At 44.0% G+C, this 12,179-nt stretch overlaps 1 protein-coding gene across 2 annotated transcripts; it reads right to left on the reverse strand.

Annotated features, from left to right (window-relative positions):
• Positions 1 to 7,225: 7,225 nt before the first annotated feature.
• CTSL (cathepsin L) lies at positions 7,226 to 11,822 on the reverse strand. 2 transcript variants are annotated; one of them, XM_036854123.1, is made up of 8 exons: positions 11,748 to 11,822; positions 11,119 to 11,255; positions 10,694 to 10,816; positions 10,455 to 10,601; positions 9,778 to 10,002; positions 9,170 to 9,332; positions 8,411 to 8,528; positions 7,226 to 7,598 (listed from the first exon to the last, which is right to left on the reverse strand). In XM_036854123.1, exons 2-8 carry the CDS (start codon positions 11,242 to 11,244, stop codon positions 7,499 to 7,501), a joined length of 1,002 nt encoding a protein of 333 aa, XP_036710018.1. In that variant the 5' UTR covers positions 11,245 to 11,255; positions 11,748 to 11,822; the 3' UTR covers positions 7,226 to 7,498. The 2 variants fall into 2 exon arrangements, with proteins under 2 accessions (XP_036710018.1, XP_036710019.1); XM_036854124.1 differs by having other exon boundaries at positions 7,506 to 7,779.
• Positions 11,823 to 12,179: the final 357 nt, after the last annotated feature.

The following is a 12,179-nucleotide window of genomic DNA, read 5'->3' on the forward strand; positions in this document are numbered from 1 at the left end:
TCTCTCTCTCTCTCTCTCTCACACACACACACACACACACACACACACACACACACACACGAACCAGGTACCATGCCTGGTGCTAGGGATTTAGCTGTGAAGTAGATAGACAAAATTCCTGCCCTCAAAGAGCTCAGGCCTGGTGGATGGGACACACGTGTAATTCTGGGGATAAAGTACTGTGTGTTTGCTTTGGAGCCATTTAGAGGAGCTGCCATTCCAGAAGTGAGGAGTCAGGCAAGGCTTCCCAGTGGAAATGACGTTTAAACTGAGGCCTGAAAGTGGGACTAGCTTGTCAGGAGAAGGTTAGGGGGGACGGAGAAGGCAAGTGAGAGGGATGAGCACTAGAGGTGAGGGGACAGATGGGCAAAGATTTGAAAATGGGTAGAGTATGGTTTATTGGGGGCACAACTGGTAATTCATTATGGCTGTGGGGGGTAGAGTGTGAGTAGGGTAGTGAGAGATGAGGCTGGAGGGGTAAGAAAGGCCCAACTCATGCAGGGTGTTTTGAGTTGGTTAAGGAGTATGGAGTTTGTCCTGAGGGCAATGGGGAGCCACTGATGAGTTTTAAGCAATGGAGGAACATAATCAATATGCATTTTAGTAAATATTACCTACAATATAGACAATGGAGTTGAAGTAGTCAAACTAGAGGCTTGTTAGGTCACCGTTAAGAAGGTTAATGTCATCATCTTGGCCAAAATTGATGGTGATAATGGCACTGATCAAAAGCCATGAGGATGGAGAGAAGTGTAGGTGTTTGAGAGCTATTCATGAGGGTTCATGTATCGGTGATTGATTACGTATGTCAGAGAAAGGAAGAGGGGAGGAATGAAGGATATGGATGGACGTGCCATCCACAAAGCCAAGGAGCACTTGGAGATGATGATTTCAGCTCTGTATGTTGGAGTCTGAAATGTTTGTGGGTTAGCTGAGTCAGGATGTCTCGTAGGCAGTTGGATACATGGGTTTGGAACTCAGGAGAGGGACAGGAAGTCGTCAGCATGGAGGTGGTACCTGAAGTAATTAGACTAGATGAGGTCATTTGGGAGGATCTGGAAGGAAAGCCTTACTTTAGGGACGGACCTAAGTTAGGATGAGAATAGAAGGTGAGGAAGTGGAGGATGGCAAGTTTAGACAAGCTGTTCAAGAGGTTCAGCTGGAAACAGGAGGAGGAACATAATGCAGTAACTGGAATAACCCAGGGTTAAGAGGGGTTTTGCTTGTTTTATGATGGACAAGACACACTTACATCTTTAAAGAAAAAAAAAGAAGGAACAAAAACAATGAAAAACAAAATTGCATGTGTGTTTGGGTAAAGACAAAGCAAAAGGACTGTTAATATCCCTGAATTAATAATTGTGGTTGTTCCTCTGAGGAAGGGGAATATTTAAGGGGATACATTTCCAAAACGGGCCTTTGCTTTATCTTCACTGCTTGACTCTTCAAACTCTGAGAATGTGTTCATATAATGTGGATACATCAATTATTCATTCGTCCAGATAGCAGATTTTGTTGTGCGCCTGCTTTGTGCCAGGTCCTGTCTTTAGTGCTGAGGATAGAGAGGTGAACAAAACAGAGCCCCTTGTCTCTGTATGGGTCTCTGTACAGACTAAGTGCTGATGTGTGGAAGAGACACAATAAACAAAACCAACAAATAAAATGTAATAGCATGTCAGATGGTGATAAATGCTATGGGAAAAATAAATCAGGGGAGGGGAGAACAGTACTACCAGGGGTTATTTTAATTTTAGTTCCTGGTAAAGACAGGCTTCACAAAGAGGATGACATTCCAGCCAGGACCAGGCAGAAGGGAGGAGCCCTGTACAAACCTAGGGGAAAGCCTTATAGGGAAGGGGACAAAAAATACATAAAAGTACATTTAAACTAAAAAAAATTTCAAAACATTAAAAAAAATACTGTATGCATGTTTTTAAGCATCCTACTTCCAGAATCTCACTCACCATATCTCAGGAATGGCCTGATGCACACTTTTTTGTTGTTGTTGTTGTTTTTTAAATTTATTTTATTGAGGTATAGCTGATTTACAATGTTGTATTAATTTCTGCTGTACACCAAAGTAATTCAGTTATGCATATATATATATATTCTTTTTCATATTCTTTTCCATTATGGTTTATTACAGGACACTGAATATAGTTCCCTGGGCTATACAGTAGGACCCTGTTTATCCGTTTTATATATAATAGTTTGCATCTGCTAATCCCAAGATCTCAATCCATCCCTCCCCACCCCACACACACACCCTTGGCAACCACAAGTCTGTTCTCTATGTCTGAGTCTGTTTCTGTTTCATAGATAAGTTCACTTGTGTCATATTTTAGATTCCACATATAAGTGATATCATTGGATATTTGTCTTCTTCTAACTTACTTCACTTAGTATGATAATTTCTAGGTCCATCCATATTGCTGCAAATGGCATTATTTCATTCTTTTTTATGCCTGGGTAGTATTCCATTTTATATGTGTACCACATCTTCTTTATCCATTCATCTGTTGATGGACATTTAGGTTGTTTCCATTTCTTGGCTACTGTAAATAGTGCCGCTACAAACCTTGGGGTGCATGTGTCTTTTAAAGTTATAGTTTTGTCCATATATATACCCAGGAGTGGGATTGCTGTATCATATGGTAACTCTATTTTTAGTTTTTGAAGGAACCTCCATACTGTTCGCCATAGTGGCTGCACAAATTTACATTCCCACAAACAGTGTACAAGGATTCCTTTTTCTCCACACCTTCTCCAAGCATTTGTTATTTGTATTCCTTTTCATTATGGCCATTCTGACTGGTGTGAGGTGGTATCTCATTGTAGTTTTGATTGGCTGGTGCACATTTGATAGCTGGGAAAATGAGTAGGAAGAAGATAAGTGCAGGTTCCCACCAGGTGAATTGTTAACTCCACCTTAGACCATGTTCTCTGGCCTGTTCCTTAACAAAAGAGCTTCTCAAGGGGTTTTTTGTTTGGAAATGCAGCTCATCCCCAGGAAGCTATCTTCTTCTTGGAAGTTAGACTGACACCTGCAACAATATGACAGTCATGTGACAAAAGGCTCCCAAGACATCCAGGGACAGTGAGGATGGTGGGCCAGCAAGTGCAGACCAGGACTACCTCCTACCAAAGGAAAACAAAAGTTGCCACAGGAGACAGCCTACACTCAGGAGACAGAGCACAAAACCCTGGAAGAGCACTTGTTATCAGAGATCAGGACTTAAGTGTCAAAAAACACCACAGTATTCCCCAGCATGAGTTAGGCCATTTTGTGTCACCACTACTTTTTGAGCGGCATATATAATATTAAGTTTTCTTGCATCAACTCCCATGTTTCCTTCATATCTAATGGTCTTTCCTCCCTCACGGAGAAAAACAGGAAACATTTGGTGTCATCAAGTGAAAGAGGTGCCAGAGAGTAAAGAAGATATTAATTTTCACCAAGTTAAATACAAAGAGAAGGAAGCAAAGCTTGTTTTCAGTGCATTTTAATGTGTGAGAATGTGTTGCTATGAGGTATTGACTGTTCCTGGTTTGCAGCACTGACCAGTGCTTGATTTAGATGAGAGAGGATATGTGAGGAAGGGAAAAGATACCCAAACCTCTTGTGTCTTTTCTTCTGCTTGCAAATCTTTAAATCCAAACTTCTCCCGTCTTAGCCAACCATTTCCTTGTGGACTGTAGCATTTGAAGCATGTGAGGAAAGGCCAAGAACCATTGTGAGTTGAGAGATTTCTTACTTATCCCTCCCTTATGTTCAGCAAGTCTGACTTGTCTTTGGTGGTGGTTTTTTTTTTTTTAATTTATTTTTGGCTGCATTGGGTCTTCGTTGCTGCGCGCGGGCTTTCTCTAGTTGCGGCGAGCGGGGGCTACTCTTCGTTGTGGTGCGTGGGCTTCTCACTGCGATGGCTTCTCTTTTGGAGCACGGGCTCTAGGCGCACGGGCTTCAGTAGTTGTGGCTCACGGGCTCTAGAGCACAGGCTCAGTAGTTGTGGCACATGGGCTTAGTTGTTCCGCAGCATATGGGATCTTCCTGGACCAGGGCTCAAACCCGTGTCTCCTGCATTGGCAGGTGGATTCTTAACCACTGCGCCACCAGGCAAGTCCCATCTTTGGTGGTCTTGACCAGACCACCAAAGTGCGGCTCTGCTCGCCGCACTTGTGTCCTCTGGGTTGCTAAGGAGAGCACGAGGCTAGCTGTGCAGGACAAGTGCAGTGGTTTCCTGGGGCTGACACGACATATACCACAAACTCATTGGTTTAAAGTCACAGGAATTTATTCTCTCATGCCTGGAGGCCAGAATTCCAAACCAAAGTGTCTGCAGGGCTATATCCCCTCCGAGGGCTCTAGGGAGGAATCCTTTGTTGCCTCTCCCAGCTTCTGATAGTAAGTTCATGTTTCAGACAAGTTTTTTGTGTCGACTGAAAAAAAAAAAAAAAAGCACAACCTAAAAGTTGAGAATTATGCTTTATTTGTCAGACATCCTGAGTACTTAAGCTGGGGAGACAGCCTCTCAGATAGCTCTGAGGGACTGTTCTGAACAGGTAAGGGAGGAGCCAGGATATATATAGGAGTCTTTGCAAACAAACAGACAAATAAAACCAGGTAGTCATAACATCAAAAGATTACTGTTAATTAAAGAAAACCAGACATCTCAAGTTGAGGAATTTAGTGCTTTTCTATGAGTAGGAAGATGCCAGATTCTGGACTTATTGAAACTACTCATTTGACATGCATCTTAACTATCTAGGGCCGGTATCCTGTTTTTCTCCATCTTGAATCCCCTCAGGGTGCACAGTCGGGGCAGTTGCAGTGGCAGAGGGCTTGATGACTGCAACATCCTTGGCTTACTGACATGGCAGGGGACATTCACACACATTTGTAAAAATCAAAATTTGTTTTCAGCTTTATTTGATTCATGTCGACTGGCTTATTTTAAAAAGCTTTTATGATGGATGCTGTTTGGAACTTTTCACAGTTTAATTAAATGTCTTTGAAAGTTACAGAACCTTCTAACATGTGTTTAATCATTTAGGTATTGTTTAGTTTGGAACTTTTCACAAGTTTAAATAAATATAAATGTCTTTGAAAGTTGCAGAAGACTCTAATATCTGTTTAATCGTATGACATCTGAGTGGTCTTCACATTTTCATTCATATCAGCACTTAGGCATTTTCTTAGAGTCTTGGGCTGTACTTCCAAGATTATGTGGACAGCAGTATGAGCTAGCCTGTCATGGTGAAGCAAGGTGACAGTCACTAAGGAGTCCTTTCTAGTGGACTTTCAGAGACTGAAGGTGGCAGATAGCATTTTCCAAAGATGGCCACGACCACGTCTTCAATCCCACATGCTTTTCTGCTAAGTGACCTTGCCTCTCCCCACCAGGAGGTAGACTGTCAGCCCCCTCCCCTGTAACCTGGGCGTCCCTGGTGACATGCTCTGAATACAATGCGGCAGCTGAGGTTTCACTGGGGACTAAGACCAGGTTGTAAGAAGCCTTGCGGTTCCTCACTGGGCATTCTGGCTTACGTTCTCTTGGGATGTTCCTCTCAGAGCCAGCCTTCGTGCCATGGGAGCCCAAGCCATGGAGAGGCCCAGTAGGTACTCTGGTGGGCAGCCAGGGCTGAATGCCCAGCCCACAGCAGCATCTAGGACAGCCATGTGAGTGAGCCTGCTTGGATGTCGGCCCAGTCAAAACTGCTAATGATTCTGGCACACGTGAAAGACTTCCAAAGGAAAACATGTAGTTAAGCCCAGTCAGGAAATTGGAAAGATGGTTTTTTCAAGCTGCTATGTTTCCTGGTAGTTTGTTTTCCAGTAATAGATAACCAGAATAGTCTTTTCACTGCATGCCCCATTGGTTCCCGCGTCCTAAAAACCTGTGTGTGGGCCCAGCCTCATCTCCCACGCCTCAACCTTCCCACTTTCTCTAAATGTTGTTTCTCTTTTCTAAGGGGTTCTGACCCGGGAAGTGTCTGCTCTGATACCCACCCTTTTATCCTGTGTTACTGCCCGGCTCCTCTGGGTCCATGTCCGGTTTCTCTTCCTTCTGGTGTTTCAACCACCTCCTCTAACAGCACCATCTCCTTCTCAGGGTTGGGAATGTCTCTTCCACAGGGTGATGACTGGGACGCCATGGGTGCTACATCAATTCCAGTTGTCTCAGTGTGGTCCCAACCAGTAGAAGGGACTCAGATTGGGAGCCTCCCGAATCTTCCTGTGGCTACACTTGATCATGCTATCCCAAAACCCACAGAATTTTACTCCAAATGACACAACATCTGTCATTTTAGGTCAGAAAGTTTGAAATGTAAGCACCTGCGAGGGAAGGCCACATTGAGGGTCCAGCATGGCACACAGTCCAGTGCAGATGGACTTGACCAGAGGCTGCTGGAGGTCTTGTGGGCTGAGACCCCAGTTCTCCCCCACCTCATGTCTTCAGAAGGAATGACAGGGTCTAATAACTAAATGCTTCCACCTACTCTTTATTTCCTTGAGTAGGAAGGAACATGAGAATTTTAAACCCAAAGACAGCAAATGAAACTATGTGCTTCCTTAGCCTGTGGAATGTAGGGAGTTTTTCTTTTTTAAAACAAATTCAGGAATTAGGCAGCTAGGTGTAAATTAGGCTTCAGAATATCTCTTTCGATGCTTTCACCTATTGCCCACCTCTGAGGCCACAAGACTATTTCTGAAGCCCAGCCTCAAATGTGGGAGCTTATCCTTCATCGCATATGGACACAAAGACAAACATTCTTGGCAATTCATTGTGTCTGGTCCTTCCTCAGTTGCAAAGTAGCCACATAGTCTTCGCTAGATGTTGGGGAAGATGCACCAGAAATTGGCTCTGTGACGTTTATCCTGTAACTCTGCTGGGTTGTCACCATCGTGGGTCAAATGATCATGATCTCTAAGGCCCTTTTCTTATTGGAAATCGCATGTATGTGTGTTCACTTTTCTAAAATGTGAATTTTTTCCTTATTAAAATAATTTACCTTTGTCCTTTAGACTGTTTGCCAAATTTTGTTCTATTCAAGGGTTGGATCAGACACAGTCAATAGGCAGCTGACATATTCAGAACGATAAGAACCAGAAGGCCACACAGCCATTCTAACAGACCACTGGCACACTCAGTTATGTCTTCAGGGCCCAATTACCTTTTTTACTCTACAAAAACTTAATGTATTAAAAACAGAAAGATGTACCATCTCTACTCTGAAATTGTTTTATTTTAAAGGTAAAACTTTATACATCCTTTTAAAACATGAAAATTCAAAATTCTTGAGGCAAGTCGATCATACAAACCTATTTACAACAGTATTAAAAGAGTGGTAACATTTCACCAGCATAAAATGTCACAGAATTCAAATCACACCTTGGATCTTCAATGATTCAAGTGTTTCATCCCACAAATAAGGTCTGGTTAGTTTTAAGAGAAAATTCTTCCTCTGGATATTCTGTTCTCAATCCTGCCTTTGAGATTTAGACAGTAGGATAACTGGCCATGGTGGCGATTCCACAGTTGTTGTTCCGGTCTTTGGCCATCTTTATGTAGCCATCCATGCCCCAATCTTCACCCCAGCTAAAAGAAGAGAGGGTTTTCCATTTTATACAAAGAATCAAACACATTTATCTTTATTAATACTTAAACAGTGCCCCAGAGTCCAGGACAGATTCAGAAAGAAGCAAGAAAGGCAGTTTTTCTTGTTCCTGGTTGAGTTCTAAATGTGTAAATAACTTCAATCTCCAAACCTCTCACGGAACTGCAAAATTAGAGACAGAAAAAGGAAACTCTTGGGGCCAGATGTGTTTCAGATTTAAGAAAATTTTCAGATTTAGAAATGCAGTGGTGCTGGGACTTCCCTGGTGGTGCAGTGGTTAAGAATCCGCCTGCCAATGCAGGGGACACGGGTTTGATCCCTGGTCTGGGAAGATCCCACATGCCGTGGAGCAACTAAGCCCGTGCGCCACAACTACTGAGCCTGCATGCCACAACTACAAGAGCCCGCGTGCCTAGAGCCTGTGCTCTGCAACAAGAGAAGCCACCGCAAGGAGAAGCCCGCGCATGCAACAAAGAGTAGCCCCAACTCGACGCAACTAGAGAAAGCCCGCGCAGCAACAAAGACCCAAGCAGCCAAAAAAAAAATAATAATAATAATTAATTAAATTTAAAAAAAAAAGAAATGCAATGGTGTCAAAGCTACATCGATACCCTAGGCAAGCTTGAGAGAGTACCTTAATGTTATAATCAAACATTAATATGTCTGTGTTCACCCTAAGTGGCATAAAGACTTTGGAAGTGTGCTTAAGGGTTTGAGAACCTGTATCCAAATACTGATTCCAAAAGGGACTCCCATTTCAATCTCAAATATAAGTATTTTGGGCACTTTATACCTGTTCTTGACAAGCCAGTATTTATTGTTATCTGAGTCTGCTCCTTCAAACCCATAGCCAACCACCAGAACACCATGATCCAGTTCTTCGCTGCTGCAGTATGGATCATAATAAATGCCTGGGAAAATAAAATTCAATGTTGGGGTGAGGACCTCCAAGTGACACATGACAGTAACCCAGCCTATCAACTAGGATAAGGGAGACACCTCAAAATTCAGCTAAAGGACATAAATCTAGATAGGATTTAAAAACAAGATCTATTATTTTAATCTAGGCTAGGGATCTAGGTTCTCATCTAACACTAGCAGAAATACTGGAACAATCTCTTTTGTAAACAATGTGTGAAGAGGCATAAAAGACCACTCCCTAAAACCTTATCATTTTACTTTCAGAATGTGAGTCTAGGGAAACAGCACACAACACAAAATTACTTCAGGCAAGAGGTTCTTTCCAGTTTTAATTACAGTAGTAAAATTCTTTGGAAAATTTCAAAGGTCTAACAACTGGAAAAAAGTAAATTAAGCTATACGAATCAAATTAAGTAGCCATTTAAATATATTTGTGAAGTGCTTAAAATCATGGGGATTCAAGTAATGTCAAATGGACACATCAGGCACAAATACTATATGAACAACTATGTTAAATCTACACACCCCCAAATTATACACTGAATTCTACACACCAAAGAGTCAATCTTGCTGTATGTCATGGTGGTTTTCCAATTTTTCTGCCTAAACTTCCATACAGACAGATGCTTACCTGCTTTATAGAACTGGAAGGTTGGATGGCCTGCATCAATAGCAACAGAGATGGGCCCCACAGTTGCCACTGCCTTCATAAGGGCCCTCTCTTGCTTAGGAATGTCCACAAAACCAGTGTCGTTGGCAGCAGAACTCTGTGGTCTGTAGTGGCAGGATTCATCCTTTTTCAAAGGTAATGGGGAAGAGACTTGATTAATACCATCCCCCTCCTGGGGTACATGAGTTCAAGACAGTCTGCAGCTTAATGATTTCCAAGTCAAGTTTGTTATAAAGCACCCCAGGAGATGAAATGATATTGGTTGTTTTGAAATGGAAAAAGTAGCTGGTGTCTATTCAATGAGACACGCTCAGTCTACCTGTCCATAAGAAACTTTTAATCTGGAGAAATTTATACTTACATAGAATGGTATGTATATTTCCACATGACACAGAAATATTAACAGCTTTATGGTAACTACCTAAACAGAGAACTGTGCAAGGCTAACATATTTTAATGCTAGTTCTGACAGTCTGCAGATATAGAGTCTACAATCTAAAATGTGAATTCTAAATTGGTTTTCCCCCAAAGTGTTCAACTTTGATAACAAGATAAGGAGCTCCTTTTACCCTTCCAAAATATGGATAGGATTCCTCTGAGTCCAGGCCTCCATTGTCCTTAACATACTGGAAGGCATTATCCATTAGGCCACCACTGCAACCCTCATTGCCTTGAGGCCGAGAGCAGTCCACCAGGTTCTGCTCACTCAGTGAGACAAGTTTGCCAGTTTTCCGGAACATCTGTCCTTCAAGGGCACCAGTGGCACTAAAAGCCCAACAAGAACCACACGTACCCTGAAAACAAAATTTAAAAGCTCTTAGTCTACAAAACAAATAGCAAGACTTTGACAACAGCCCACATATCTGAAAATGCTTTTAAAAACTAGTGAATTGCATCCAAACTCTAGTCATTCAGAGCAGGCCATGGGGCATTTCCAAAAGGAAACCCCTTCTCCAGGCATTTTAGGGCTCTTGTGTCCACGTTCAGTGCTTCAGAAGGAAAAGTCTTCAAGAGCTGGCAAACAACTCTTCATCACAGCAAATGCATCTCTCATTCCAAGAAACTTATCAACACAATTCTTTTTCTCTCAAGGAAATTTGAAACCAAATAAAATGTTTTAAATTCTTGAAAAAAAAAAACAAAAAAAACGAGTGAATTGCATGTTGTTCCACAGCCTGCCATTGCAAGGATGGCAACTCCTATTTGGCTTTACTCTTGGAGAGAGATCTGCTGAATACTGTCATACCTGATTCTTCACAGGAGTTACATAGCCTTTCTCTCTCCAATCCATGGATGAGGGAATCGAAGCAAAGACAGGTACTGGGAACACCTTCCCCTTCTTGTGCTTCTGGTTTCGAAGACCATTCATCACCTGCCTGAATTCTTCACTGGTCTTCAAGGAAAAGGAAACAATGTTGAAAAGCAAAAGGTTATTTTCCTAAAGTACTAAGGAGGGGAGGCACAAAAAGTTCATGCCACACTCACCATGTCACCGAAGGCATTCATTGCCATGGTGAAGCCATGTTTCCCTTGGCTGTATTCCTGATTGTGCAGGTCAATCATTTTCATATTCTTCTCCCACACTGTTCTCCTCCATCCTTCTTCATTCTACAGGCAAACAGGTAACCTATACTCTTTATTTCTATTTAAAACCAACCCACCTTCACCAAGTGGATTTGCAGACAGAGAGGAAGAGAAACCACGGCCAGAGATGGCTTTATACTCTTGGGAACTGTTTCCCAGCGCCCACACAACAGGGTCGTATGCCCGTACTGTACTCAGTAATGGGTGCCATGAAGTTACTGCCCTGGTAAGAGCCAGCCTCAAGAGGCTACTATCTGCTATAAACTCCCAACAGCATGGACCATTCTCTGCGGGGTTTCAGATGGACAGTTTCAGATGTTACCAACCAAGCCATATAGTTTCCTGTGTGTTGCCTTCCACAATTTCCATTGTGCATTTAAACTGAGATCAAGTTTTGGAGCCGCTAAGGCTATTCCCAAGCAAAGGGCAGTCAGGAGGAGTGAAGGATTCATGTTTCAAAAGCCTAGGAAGGGAAAAGAAATGAGTATCTGATTAAACCAATCTTACTAAAAGGCCATCCTACTTTTTTCTGAGACGTTATACCCACTGTGGTGGAGTAAAAACATTTATCTTCCCAAGTATTTACACAAGGACTGTAGGGGAAGGCTAAGGACGTGGATAGAGAAAAACAGCTCAGAGACCTCAGTTTCCGCGCCGGAGAGGCTCAGGGTCTTCTGGGACTCAGAGCAGCTGCTAGGGCGAAGCTCCCTCCCGCGTTGCAGACGGGGCCAGGCCAGGGGCGTGCCGCCCCGCCCCCCGCCCCCGGCAAACGCCCGCCGCTCTCAGAGGATGTTGACGCGGCGCAGGGAACAGAGGGCACTGCAGCCCGGCGTGCGGGGCTCAGGCTGCCCTGTGTGACCGGCGCCTCCTGGGACCTCTCCCAACCCCAAGTCTGGCAGTCCCGCTGGTTCCCGGGGTGACCCCGCCGCGCCAGGCCCCAGCCCGTGGTGCTCACCTGCGGCGGGCGCAGTTGCGCCAGCAACTATGGATCCGGGGGCGTCGGAGGTTGGGCTGTGGGCGCATGTCCTCCCATTTAAGGCTCCGGGATTCCGCTCGGCCGGCCCCGCCCCCGCTAGCCCGCGCCGCGATTGGCTGAGCTGCATGTGGGCGGAGCCCCTGTGCTGGGATTCCCTGCGCCTCACGAGGCTGGTCCCAACTTGGCCAGGTGCCAGCCTCAGTGGACCCGACGGCGGCGAGCTGGGCAGCGCTGAGAAGGGCGGCCAGCGCCTCCTTGGGGACCCGGATCAACTAATTACCTCGATTGCGCTCGGCCGGTGGTTCACGAAAAGAAGCTTATAGGGAGCACCAGGTGGATTATCAGCGCAACCCTGTGCCTCCTTTAGTCCTAGAGTTTTTGGTGAAAGTCTGCGGGAGGGCTGTCTAGTTT

Source organism: Balaenoptera musculus, chromosome 6 (assembly GCF_009873245.2).
Source record: "Balaenoptera musculus isolate JJ_BM4_2016_0621 chromosome 6, mBalMus1.pri.v3, whole genome shotgun sequence".
Classification (NCBI taxonomy): Eukaryota; Metazoa; Chordata; class Mammalia; order Artiodactyla; family Balaenopteridae; genus Balaenoptera; species Balaenoptera musculus.